General features: G+C 47.9%; 1 protein-coding gene across 3 annotated transcripts in view; it reads right to left on the bottom strand.

Annotated features, from left to right (window-relative positions):
- Positions 1–325: 325 nt before the first annotated feature.
- LRIG1 (leucine rich repeats and immunoglobulin like domains 1) overlaps positions 326–12776 on the bottom strand; it is a 120103-nt gene continuing 107652 nt past the window's right edge. For all 3 annotated transcript variants that reach the window (XM_028479768.2, XM_024123956.3, XM_028479769.2), the window contains 7 exons: positions 6458–6778; positions 4751–5032; positions 3726–4145; positions 3051–3176; positions 2300–2449; positions 1417–1698; positions 326–1312 (listed from right to left, as the gene is read on the bottom strand). In XM_028479768.2, coding sequence (XP_028335569.1) covers positions 1053–1312; positions 1417–1698; positions 2300–2449; positions 3051–3176; positions 3726–4145; positions 4751–5032; positions 6458–6778 — 1841 coding nt within the window. In that variant the 3' untranslated portion in view covers positions 326–1052. The remainder of the gene's footprint in view (positions 1313–1416; positions 1699–2299; positions 2450–3050; positions 3177–3725; positions 4146–4750; positions 5033–6457; positions 6779–12776) is intronic.

The raw sequence follows: 12776 nt of genomic DNA, 5'->3' as shown, positions 1-12776 counted from the left end.
AATGCCAACAGAGTCTCTCTCTGACGGTAAAGCACGCCAGGGGGTCGGCCCTCCCAAGTGCAATACCGAGCCAAGGGACCTTCCCTTCCCTCCACCCACCAAAAACTCCTGTGAACAAATGTGCTTTGTAGTTCCTAGGAGCTCCATCCATGCATTAAGGCACCAGAACTATCCGCCCCCCTCCAAAATTAAACCAGCAACCTGGTATGAAAAATAGTATTGTCAAAATTGTACAATTTTTTTTTCTGTTTGTTAACCATGCACTAAAGATTAAAATAGCCTCTGTAAAAGATAGATATATATAATATATATGCCATCTGTGGTTCGAACCAATTGCTTGTGGTGGATTAACAACCAACCTCCATTCCACTTGTTTGTTAGAGAAGGAGCTTAAACCTACGAGAAGTCCATCACTGCAAAGGAACATGACATCTATCTGCCCCTCTGGGCTCTACGGGGAGGTCGCTGTGAGGCCATCGACACACGAGCAATACTGACATGAAGTTACTTCCAATGCCAACAGAGTCTCTCTCTGACGGTAAAGCACGCCAGGGGGTCGGCCCTCCCAAGTGCAATACCGAGCCAAGGGACCTTCCCTTCCCTCCACCCACCAAAAACTCCTGTGAACAAATGTGCTTTGTAGTTCCTAGGAGCTCCATCCATGCATTAAGGCACCAGAACTATCCGCCCCCCTCCAAAATTAAACCAGCAACCTGGTATGAAAAATAGTATTGTCAAAATTGTACAATTTTTTTTTCTGTTTGTTAACCATGCACTAAAGATTAAAATAGCCTCTGTAAAAGATAGATATATATAATATATATGCCATCTCTGCAAACTCTTATGTACAAGGGTATCAAATACTTTTCTGCCTTTTGTACACAATAGCCTCTTGCATTTCTGTGCTTCAGCTGCAAGTCCTTCAAACTGCTGACGCTGCACACGGAGGAGAAAACTATGTACAAATCAGTGATGCTTGAAGCCGCCAGGCTCCCTCACCCACCTCTCCTTCCTGTAGACATCGACGCCACAAGAGCCGAGGTAGACAAAGCCTAGCTTTTGGGTGCAAACAGCAGCGGCGCGCTCCGTCTCCCGGGCGGCTGTCCCGTGACGGGTGTGGCCTCAGAACCGAAGTCACAGGCCTGGGGGAGGTGTCCGTTGGAAAGAAGCAAGTGCTGGCCTTCGCTGGGCCCGTCAGGAAAGCCCGAGGCAGCTTCTGTGAGCTCAGGCTTGCCCGGAGTGAACGCACACGAAGGCTGCAGGTCTGAGGGGTCCAGCTCACACAACCGCGCTATCGTCCAAGAGGAGGCCCCTAGAAGGAGGAGGAGGAGGAGGCCACGTCAGCACCTCCTCCGGCCCGGCCGAGCCCGTGCCCCCCGCCCCCTGCTGCTGCCTCGGAAGACAGTGCCACGTTACCTTTCCCATCTAGAGGCGCCGCTGGCTTCTTCAAGGCTGCCAGCATTCTGTCGTGGTTACTCGGGTAGAGGGACCCCTTGCAGTGGCTGCGGGACCCGTCAGCAGCCCCGCTGCTCTGCCGCTGTGGAGAGCGTGGGCGGTCACTCGGGCTGGGCTCCAGGCCGCTCCGGGTTCCTGGCTGTGCACTGTCTCTGGGCACAGGCTGAGGACAGAAGGGCTGCTCCTCGGAGGGACTATGCGCGTCGGTGCTGCAGTCGCCGCACACGGCCGGGCCGCCGTGCTCTGCGGACAGAGCCGGACACGGATGAGACCCGTCGCCACGCAAGGCTCCGTCCCACGTGCTTAGCTCTGCGGCCGTAAGGCCCGAGCCCTGCTTTCAGCAACGCCCCCCCCCCCCCCCCACCGCCAAGTCTGTTCACAGAAAAAGGACTTGGGCAAACACCGAGCCATTAATGAAGAACAGAGCCCTCCACGTTGAAATGTTTCAGCTTAATTTCTTAATCAGAGCATGAAGTCATACACTCCGATCTCCGGGAACAAAAAAAATCCCATTTGTGTGAGCGCGCACCATATAGTGTCAGGAGTCTTCTGAACCGTTAGAAATTTAGCCTCACAGCGGCCCTGGTGAAAAGGTACTCTGGTTTGGGCCTTAACCCTTCCTTTCAGTCACTTATAAATCTAGAAAACTCATGCTCAGGCTTACCACACTATTCTGGAATTTAAAAAGAGCCAGGCCAGAGCTTCCTGTTTATATACTGAATGCCAAATTCTAAGACAGTCTGACATCAATTATGTCTCTCCCCCCACTTTCACTTAATGAGTAGGTCAACCCAAATTTTGATTTCAAGAGCAAAATACTTTTCCTGACCAAAGCATCTCATACCTATCCTCTTCTGTGGGCCAGGCGTGCCATCGGCCTTCTCCACCGCTTCCCACCGCTCCTTCGTGTGCCCGATGCAGAGCTTGGGCTGCCTGCACGTAATGCCGTGAGCTTCCACCTCTGGAAAGAGGCCCGTGTCGCTCGGACAGACACCTGCAACAGACTCCCACACGGTTAGAGACTCCGGGCTTAGTCAGCACTTCCCAGGAAGCCGTGAGAACGGGCAAGGCTACCGGAACAGGGACATTTTTCAAAGCGTTCTTTCCCGTGCTGGGTTATTGGGCTAACCAAGAAGTCCAGCAAGGAACCTTTTCGAATACTGCCTTCCCAGCAGGCAGGCCTTTCAGCATTCAGAGCCATGATGGTGAGCAGTTCTTGGCAAGGATAAACTTGCCCCTAACAAGAGCTGCTCAGCCTCCCCTGCTCTCGTGGGCACTTTGAGACACTGGAACAACAGGCCTGGGGCGCTTCCCCTGCGCAACGAGTGCCTCGGTTTCAGTACCTGGCACGTCCTTTGCTGCTCTTATTTCCGGCAGTCCTACCCTATCTGGACTAGGAGTCCCACCCTCTCCCACCCTATCCCAATACCGTGACTTCCTGGGGGACGGGGATTTTAAAACCTTGCACAGGTCAAGTCCAAAAAAACCCAAGAGAAGGCTCGAGTCATCCAGCCTGCCGGGTCCCCACATATGCTTGACGTGATAGCTGGCAGCTGCCCCGGGGGTCACAGCTGCACCGAGGGCTGAGGCCTTACCGTTGCTCTCGATGTGCCCATTGGCCTGGTGGCCACCCTCCGTCCTGACCATGGTTTCCTGTCGGTCAGAAAGGGTCCCCTGAGAAGAGAGGTAGCTCGGAACATCTGGTGGCACGATGGTTTCATCTGCAAGGAGACAGGACGGTCAAACACCAGGGGTCCCGATCCTTTGAGGTGACAACAAAGGCAGGCAGACACAGGAGACCCCAGCAGCTGCTGTCAAGGCTGTGCAGGGACACCCTGTGGAGTCTGTGCCCGGGAGAAGCCCTCCCAGGACCTGCTCAGCCTGACTTTACATCCAGGTGTGAGAGGTGTCCGAGTCCGCAAAAGACAAAGCACAGCGATGGGAAAGGAGACAGAACTAAGAGAAGAAGGGACCTGTGAGGTCACTGCAGCAACAGTCTACCACGTGGCAGCAAAGCAGGTGCCAAGGGTGCCTCAGAAAACTGCAGGGTTCACAGTGTATTTGACAGTATTCCCATTATAATGTGCGATGCCTGAAAGATGATAGATAGAATGCTGTCATCGAGAGCAAAGCCTCAGCTGTCCCAAAGGTTCTAGAGGAGTTCTGAATATACTGAGATTCTCAAAGAAGCCTCTGGCCCTGGCCTCCTCCCCCAACGTCCCCGCTTCTCCCCTTCCCTGTGAGTCGCCGCCGCCGCCGCGGCAGCTAACCTGTGTTAGTGACGCTGTACTCCTCACTCTTCTTCCTGGTCTGATAGATGATGCACACCCAGACCAAGGACGTCAGCACGATACTGCACACCACGGCGATGGTGAAGATGCCCACAGTGGTGCCGTCCTTCCTGCAGCCCGGAGTGGGCAGGACGCTCAGCTGGCTGTGCGCACGCTCGGTGCCCAGGGCGTTGGACATCTCGCAGGTGTAGCGGCCCGCGTCTTCCGCCACCACGTTCTGAACGACCAGCAGCTGGTTGCCGGGGGTGAAGTGGTGCCGTTCGGTGAGGATCAGGGGCCGGTCCCCCTTGAGCCAGGTGATGCGGGGTGGAGGGCTTCCAGTCGCTTTGCACTGGAGAGCCACCGTTTCTCCCACGGATGCCACGCGGTCCTCCAAGGGCACCGCCAAGGACGGGGTTTCTGCAAGAAGTCAGTGGAGGTCTTACGGTTATTCTGTGGGCCTCGGCTGCTATACCACCTCTGCCTTGTCTCCTGGACCAAGGAAAATCCAAGACATCAGTGAAATGCCATCCAAGGTCTTTTAACAGAGTGGCAAGCTTTTCAGAAGGTTTTCTACCAGAATGACAAAATCATTACTCTTCTGGGGATGAAAAGCCCCTATGGTTCCCAGACTGCCCTGTGACAGGCCCAAGTTTATCCTTGACCCAGACCAAATCCATCCTGCCCTATTAGAGGGCAGTTCTATAGGTAGAGTGTCTTACACCGAAGCCCTGTAAAGACTCTCCTAATTCACTGGCTATCTTATTTTTTTTTTAAAGAGATGGAACCACTTGTTTAAGAAAATCTTAGAAGCCTAAAATTTTAAACAAAGAAACGGCCTACCACACTCACCCACTCTAGGCTTCACAGAACAGTTTGAGAGAACCTTGCCTCTAGGTACCTAGGATAAGTAAGAAAATCTCTCTCTCATACATTCACAGATGCGCACACGCACACACACACACGCTCGCTCTCTCACACACACACAGACACACTCTCTTCTCTCACTGTATGTATAGTCGAACCTAGGACAGTCAGGGTGGCGTTCGCTGAAATGGAGCCGGCCGAGTTCTGGGCGGTACAGCTATAAACCCCCATGTCATCTATCTTCACATCAGTGATGAAAAACACATCGTCGTCTGGCATGACATGCATGCGTCGCTCACGAGCAGCGGGGAAATCTGTGCCTCCGTCCTTCTGCCAGGCAATCTGGGGGTTAGGGTGGCCAGTGGCAGCACATTCAAGGCGGGCCATGGTGCCAGTCCGGATGGCAATGTCGTGGGGCATTTTGGTGAAGGATGGCAACACTGCAAAACAGAAGCACACAGGGTCGAGTTTTTAGAAAGCTGGAATGCAAAGGCCAGGACTACCTTCTGTCAAACTGACCTTCCCCACCACTTGGAGTGAGTTCACCAGCCTTCATGCCAGCATCTGCCCAGAACCACTACTGCCCCCTGTAAATCAGGAGCTGAGGTTTCCAAGGGCCGTCCAGCTTCTCCGACCGGGGAGTGGGGTGGGGGTGGGGGAGCACAGTTCCATCGGTCTCTCGTCACACGCCTGAGGCTGGCTCTCACCCTCTCAAATGTAAGGCTTTCCTGAAACATTTCCCTACTGTCCGTCATGTCGTGATCAGCCTGTACAGGGATATCCCATAAATGCCAGGGCCTGATACTTGCCTGCCTTAATCACCCGGAGAGAGCCTAGGAAACAAGAATATCTGCTCCTGCAAGATGCTAGGATGGAAAGAAGGTGACATGCCTTCACCCTGGGGGAAGCAATGGGACGGCTCTTCCCTCTTGAAGAGAACCCATGTAGGAGCAGTGGTACTGGAGCCACGTTCCTGTACACACACGAGCGGAAGGCATTCCACCAGCTTATTCATCCCAAACATTCCCTGACACAGTGCTAAGCGCCCAGCCGAATGTCGGGCGTCACTACTGTACCCATCGAGATTGCTTTGGTGGGGACTCGTAACAGTTCCCTGAGCTTTTGAGAAACAGTGAGGACTCCTTCAGAATAAGACAAGACAACCGGTCAATGTGTGGTAAAAAAGTGTGGGATTTCTTTGGGGGGACTGTAAGGGCTGGGAGACCAGGGCAGTTCTGGCACTTAACTGGAATAATCAAGAAAATCTTGTTAGATTACTGGGGCAAGGGGTTAACTGCTCAAGCTATTTATCTCTCTCTCCTTCTACCCTAAACTCACTACCACAAACAGCCCTGAAGGAGCCATCTCAACAGGCTCTAAAGCTGGCTGCCGAGTAAAAAAAATCCTTGTCAAACACCCACAAACCATTCTGCTGTCAGGCCGGCTGCCCTACCACTGTTGGACTTGGCCCCGCCCAGGCTGGCCGCAAGGCTGTGCCATCTCCTCAAAGGGCATCAGCTTCCCCAGCATCAGGGTATGCCTGGAATCTGGATACCACACATCCTGGATTAAGGAGGAGAATAAATAGAAAAAAAAAAATACAAGGTTTGGGGCTACACTGTCACTTGACATAATAACTGAATTAAAAAAAAAAAAAATCACCCAAAACGAAGAATGCACGGAGAATAACCCTACAACCTACAACACTTGTTCTGGGCCCAAGCCAGACAACAGTACGATACAATAACGTCCCTGTGAAGCTGGTGTGTCTCCCATCTCAATCATTTCCACACAGATGACAGAACAATTACAAGTGTGGCTCTGCAGAAATCTTACACCCCAATGGAAAGACGGCACTTGCATACCATTCACAGTGAGCCTAGCCTTGTGCGAGTAGGTGGAGCCGAAGTGGTTGGTGATGACACACTGGTAGCGGCCCTCGTGCCCGAAGGTGACGCGGCGCAGGTGCAGGATGGTGGTGTACTCCATCACCTCCCCGTCCTGAGCGCGGACGTGGGCGAAGTTCTCCATGTCGGCATTGGCCAGCACCTCGTTGTCCTTCTTCCAGGCGAACGTCATCGGGGAACTGCTGCTGCTGGCGGCCGAGCAAGTGAAGCGGACGTCCTTGCCCACCACGGCTGTGGTCGTCTCTGGCTGGGTGATAATCTGTGGCTTGGGTACGTCATCTGGGGTGAGAAGAGCCAACTGTAAGTCACTCAGACTTCCGGACACAGGGACCAGCTGCTGTTCACGCGAAGGAGAAACTGAGTCAGACCCGAGCAGGGAGCAGTCCTTTCAGGGTCCCTGTGCACCCTCAGCGCCACCAGACGCTGTCAGGGACTTGCACAGTGGCTGTCTGACTGTATCCAATTACAGATGCATGAATGGTGATCCCTCTATGGTCACGGTACTCAGTTATCAAAGCAATCCGCAGTTTCCATGAGAAGACTACATACACAGCTTTACCACTGTCACACAAGACTCACAGAGTCAACCATGAACGCAAGGGCCTCACCCACAAACTCCACTCCAAAGGGCGTAGGGGAGGAAGTACTTCCAGAACGTCAGAATAAAGACTTCTGAAAATCTGCACCTCCTATTAAAGCAGTGAAAATGTAAGGAAAAAATGATCACAGTCAACTTCTTTGGAATCTTAGAAACTAGCTGAAGGCTAGAACAACCCATGACGTGTTAATTCAAGAAAACACCTGAATCTCAGGAAGAAAAGTGAGCTTTATGGCATTATAACCTACCCAAAGTCCCATCCCTCTCTCTCCAGCTCTCCAGTAGCATTAAGACTCAGCAGGCCTAGCAACCAATGAGGGGGGGGCAGGGTGAGCTGGGCATGCCCACAAAAGCTGCATTTTCAGGGCTTGCGTTTATTTGACCTGATAGAGTTTGCTCAGCAAGGGAAGCCCTATCCCGGGGGCGTGTGGTAAAAATAATCAGCAGTCAGTGCTGAGGCAGAAGTATCAGTTGGAACCACTGACAGGCTGGCCAGGAAACTGCAAAGGAAATTGGGTGAATGAAATGTCATCAGCGGGCTTTGTAAAGGGCAACATGTTCCCGAGGACGGAGAAGGCCACCTGCATGTGCAGCGCTACGTGTATGCCCAGGAAAGACCTCAGAGGGCCCAAATTTCTTCCCTGTGACCCTCATCGAGGATCAGTGCAAACAGGAAGTGATGGCACACCCCTAACACACAGCAGAGATGCTGGCTGGGCAAAGGACAGGAGGCCTGAAGTAATTTAAGGACTCTGGCCAATCATTAGCTAACCACTAGGCCAACCACAGAGGGACTAAAGTGGCTGCACAGAACAGATTTTACAACATTTGCCCAGGAAAGTCACTAAACAAGTAAACTGTAACAAACAGAACAACAAACCCCAGGGGAAGACACAGGGAAGATTTGATTTCCAGAGTTGCTACACTATTTAAAACCCTCATTTATCAACAAAGAACAAATAGGAAAAAAAACCCACGCAAAGCAGTCAATAGAAACTGTCCTTGAGGAAGTCCAGATCTTGTACCTACTAAAAAAAGACTTTAAATTGGCTTTATAAATATGTACAGAGAACTAAAAGAAACCACGTCTAGAGGGAAGTATGTAAATCCTTTCCCGCCAAATAAAGAATATCAAGAAAGAGCTAGAAATTGTAAAAATGAACCCAAAATACATTTGGAGTTTAAAAGTACAGTAACTGAAATAAAAAATTCACTAAAGGAGCTCAACAGCTGAGCTGAGCTGGCAGAAGAGTCAGGGAAATTGGGGCAGGTCAACTGAGGTTATCCAGTCTCAGAAACAAAGAAAAAAGAATGAAGAAGGTGAGCAGAGCCACAGAGACCTGTGGGATAGCATCAAGCATAATAACATACAAATAAAAGGAGTCCAAGAAGGAGGAGAAAGAAAAAGGAACAGAAGGTCTATCTGAAGAAATCATGGCCCCAAACTTCCCAAGTTGGATGAAAAATTTACATCTACACATCCGAGAAGCTCAGTGAACACCAAATGGAATAAATTCAAAGATACACATATAGAAGCTTCACAGTCAAACTGTGCATAGACAAAGACAAAGAATCTTGAAAGCAGCAAGAACACAGCAACTCTTCACATACAAGGGATCTTCAATAACATTAACAGCTGATGTCTCATCAGAAACCATGGAGGTGAGAAGGCAGCAGGAAGACATGTTCAAAGTACTGAAACAGAGACTGTTAACTAAATTCTATATCCAGCAAAACGATCCTTCAAAAATGAAGGAGAAATTACAACATTCTCAGATTTAAAAACAAAAAACCGGAGAGAATTTACTGCTATCAGACCTGCCCTACAAGAAATACTAAAGGGAATCCTTCAGGCTGAAACAAAAAGATGCGTCAGTAACTCCACATAAACAAAGAAAAAACACCATTAAAGGAACTACATAGGTAAATACGTAAGGACTTTTGTTTGTGACTCTCTTCTATTCCTCTTCTTTGAGGAACTCTCTGCTCCTCTTCTTTGAAAATATCAACAAAATTGAATAATATGTAGTTAGGGTAGGGAAAAGAGGAGAGAAAGGAGAGAAGACTCAAATACTGAAATCTGGAATCAAAGAAAGGACAATACTACCAACCTTACAGCAACAAACAAGAATACAGGGGAATACTATGAGTAACTGTACGCCCACAAATTAGATAACCTGTCTGAAATGCACAAATTCTGAAAAAGACACAAACTGAAAGCTGACTCAAGAAGAAAAAGAAAATCTGCATAGATATAACACATAAAGACAATTTTAAAACTTCCCACAAAGAGAAGTCCAGAGCCAAATGGTTGGTGAAATTTACCAGACATCTAAAGAATTATCACTAATCTTTCACAAATTCTTCCAAAAAAAAAAAAAAAAAAGAAAAAGATGAGGGGTGAACATTTCCTAAATCCATTCTACAAGTTAAGTATTACCTGATAACAAAAGCAGAAAAAACAGAAAACTATAGACCTTTATGAGTAAACATGCAAGAATTCTCTATAGTCAGTAAAACAAGAGCTGGTTCTTTGAAAGGGTAAACAAAATTGGCAAACCTCGGGCCAGGCTCACCAGGAAAAGAGAGAGGACCCAAATAAAATAAATGATAAAGGAGAAATAACAACATATCCCACAGAAATACAAAAAACCGTAAGGTAATACTATGAACAGGGCTTCCCTGGTGGCGCAGTGGTTGAGAGTCCGCCTGCCGATGCAGGGGATACGGGTTCGTGCCCCGGTCCGGGAAGATCCCACATGCCACGTGAGCCTGTGCGTCCAGAGCCTGTGCTCCGCAATGGGAGAGGCCACAACAGTGAGAGCCCCGCGTACCACAAAAAAAAAAAACCAAACAAAACTATGAACAAATTCATATATGAATTTGGCATTTGTATATGCCAACAAATTTGACAGCCTAGAATTTCTAGCCACTTCGGTGAGAATTTGACAGCCAAGTTTCTAGAAACATACAGCCCATCAAAACGGAATCAAGAAGAAACAGAGAAAAAAAAAACAGAAAAAAAAAAAGAAGAAACATAATTTGACCAGATGGATCACTAGGAGTGAAGTAGAATCTGTAAAAAAAACAAAAACAAAAAGACTCTCTGCAAACAAAAGTCCAGGACTAGGATGGCTTCACAGGCAAATTCTACCAAACATACAAAGAAGAACTTATACCGATTCTTCTCAAACTCTTCCAAAAGATTGAAGAGAAGGGAACAGTCCCAAAGACATTCTATGAAGCCACCATCATCCTGATACCAAAATCAGACAAAGACACTACCAAAAAAAGAACATTACAGGCCAAATCTTTGATGAACAGCAATGCAAAAATCCTCAACAAAAATTAGCAAACTGAATGCAACAACACATAAAAAAGATCATACACCACGACCAAGTTGGATTCATCCCAGGGTCACAAGGATGCTTCAACATAATGCTAATCAATCAATGTGATATACCACATCAACAAAAGACAAGACAAAAACCACACGATGATCTCGACAGATGCAGAAAAAGCATTTGATAGAATTCAACATCCATTCAAGATAAGAAATCTTACCAAAGTGGGTACAGAGGAAACACATGTCAACATAATAAAAGCTATTTATGACAAACCCACCACCGAGTATATCATACTCAACAGTAAAAAGCTGAAAGCCTTCCCGCTAAAACCTGGAATAAGACAAGGATGCCCACTCTTGCCACTTCTATTCAACATAGTGTTGGAAATGCTAGCCACAGCAATCAGACAATAAAAAAAAGTATCCAAATCCAAAATGATGCAACCCACAAGGGCTTAACTTCTGAAATATACAAACAGCTCATACAGCTCAATATCAAAAAAACAACCCTATCAAAAAACGGGCAGACCTAAAGAGACATTTCTCCAAAGAAGACATACAGATGGCCACCAGGCACATGAAAAGATGCTCAACATCACTAATTATTAAGAGAAATGCAAATCAAAACTACAATGAAGTATGAACTCACGCTGACTTGAGTAACAAAAGACCTTCTGTAAGCTAAAAAATAAAAATAAATACTTACTCGTTAATAAATTATAAGAAAAATCTCAACAAACATACTAACAAACCAGGGCTTCCCTGGTGGCACAGTGGTTAAGAATCTGCCTGCCAGTGCAGCGGACATGGGTTCGAGCCCTGGTCTGGGAAGATCCCACATGCCGCGGAGCGACTAAGCCCCTGCACGGCAACTACCGAGCCTGCGCTCCACAACTACTGAGCCCAAGTGACACAACTACTGAAGCCCACGCACCCAGAGCCCATGCTCCGCAACAGAGGAAGCACCGCAATAAGGAGTAGCCCCCACTCGCCGCAACTAGAGAAAACCCGCGCAACAACGAAACCCAACGCAGCCAAAAATAAATAAGTAAAAAATAAATTTAAAAAAAAAACAAAACGAAAAAAACCCTAACAAACCAAATCCCATGACATATAAAAAGATGTTATACCATGACCAGGTTGCATTTATCCCAGGAATGCAAATTTGTTTTAACATCCAAAAATGTAATACACCATATCAGTAAAATAAAGGGAAAAAAAATCACATGATTCAACAGATGCAGAAAAAGCATTTCACAAAATCCAACGCAAAACAACAGGGCTTCCCTGGTGGTGCAGTGGTTAAGAATCCACCTGCCTATGCTGGGACACAGGTTCAAGCCCGGGTCTGGTAAGATCCCACATGCTGGGGAGCAACTCGGCCCGTGCGCCACAACTACTGAGCCAGCGCTCTAGAGCCCGCGAGCCACAACTACTGAGCCTGTGTGCCACAACTACTGAAGCCCATGCGCCTAGAGCCTGTGCTCTGTAACAAGAGAAGCCACTGCAATGAGAAGCCCGCGCACCGCAACAAAGAGTAGCCCCTGCTCGCCACAACTAGAGAAAGCCCACACACAGCAACGAAGACCCAGCGCAGCAAAAAATAAACAAAACAAAACCAATCACTCAAATTAGAAATAGAAGGGAAATTCATCAACTCAATAAAGGTCATCCATTGAAAACCCACAGCTAACATCATACTTAATGGTGAAAGACTGAATGCTTTTCCCCTAAAATCAGGAAAATGACAAGGATGTCTACCCTCATCCCTTCTATTCAACATTGTACTGGAGAACCTGGCCAGGGCAGTTAGATAAGAAAAAGAAATAAAAAGCATTCAGATTGGAAAAGAAAAAAACTACCTTTTTGCAAATGACATGACAATCATATATAAAGAAAATCCTAAGGAATTCACTGAAAAACTATTAGAACGAATAAATGATTTCAACATAGTTACAGGATACAAAATCAACATAAAATTCAATCCCATTTCTATACACTAGCAATGAAAATTTAAAAAGGAAATTAAGAACTCCATTTAAGTAGCACCATAAAGAAAAAACACCAACAGGAATAAATTTAGCAAAAGAAATGTGAGACCCGTATAATGGAAGCTATAAAATTTCATTGAAAGAAAGTGAAAAAGAGCTACAAAAAGATGGAAAGGGCTTCCCTGGTGGCACAGTGGTTGGGAGTCCGCCTGCCGATGCAGGGGACGCGGGTTCGTGCCCCGGTCCGGGAGGATCCCACATGCTGCGGAGCGGCTGGGCCCGTGAGCCACGGCCGCTGAGCCTGCACGTCTGGAGCCTGTGCTCCGCAACGGGAGAGGCCAC

This window comes from Physeter macrocephalus, chromosome 18, assembly GCF_002837175.3.
Source record: "Physeter macrocephalus isolate SW-GA chromosome 18, ASM283717v5, whole genome shotgun sequence".
Lineage (NCBI taxonomy): Eukaryota > Metazoa > Chordata > Mammalia > Artiodactyla > Physeteridae > Physeter > Physeter macrocephalus.
Note: the sequence above shows the minus strand (reverse complement) of the source record. Positions and strands in the feature narration are given on the sequence as shown.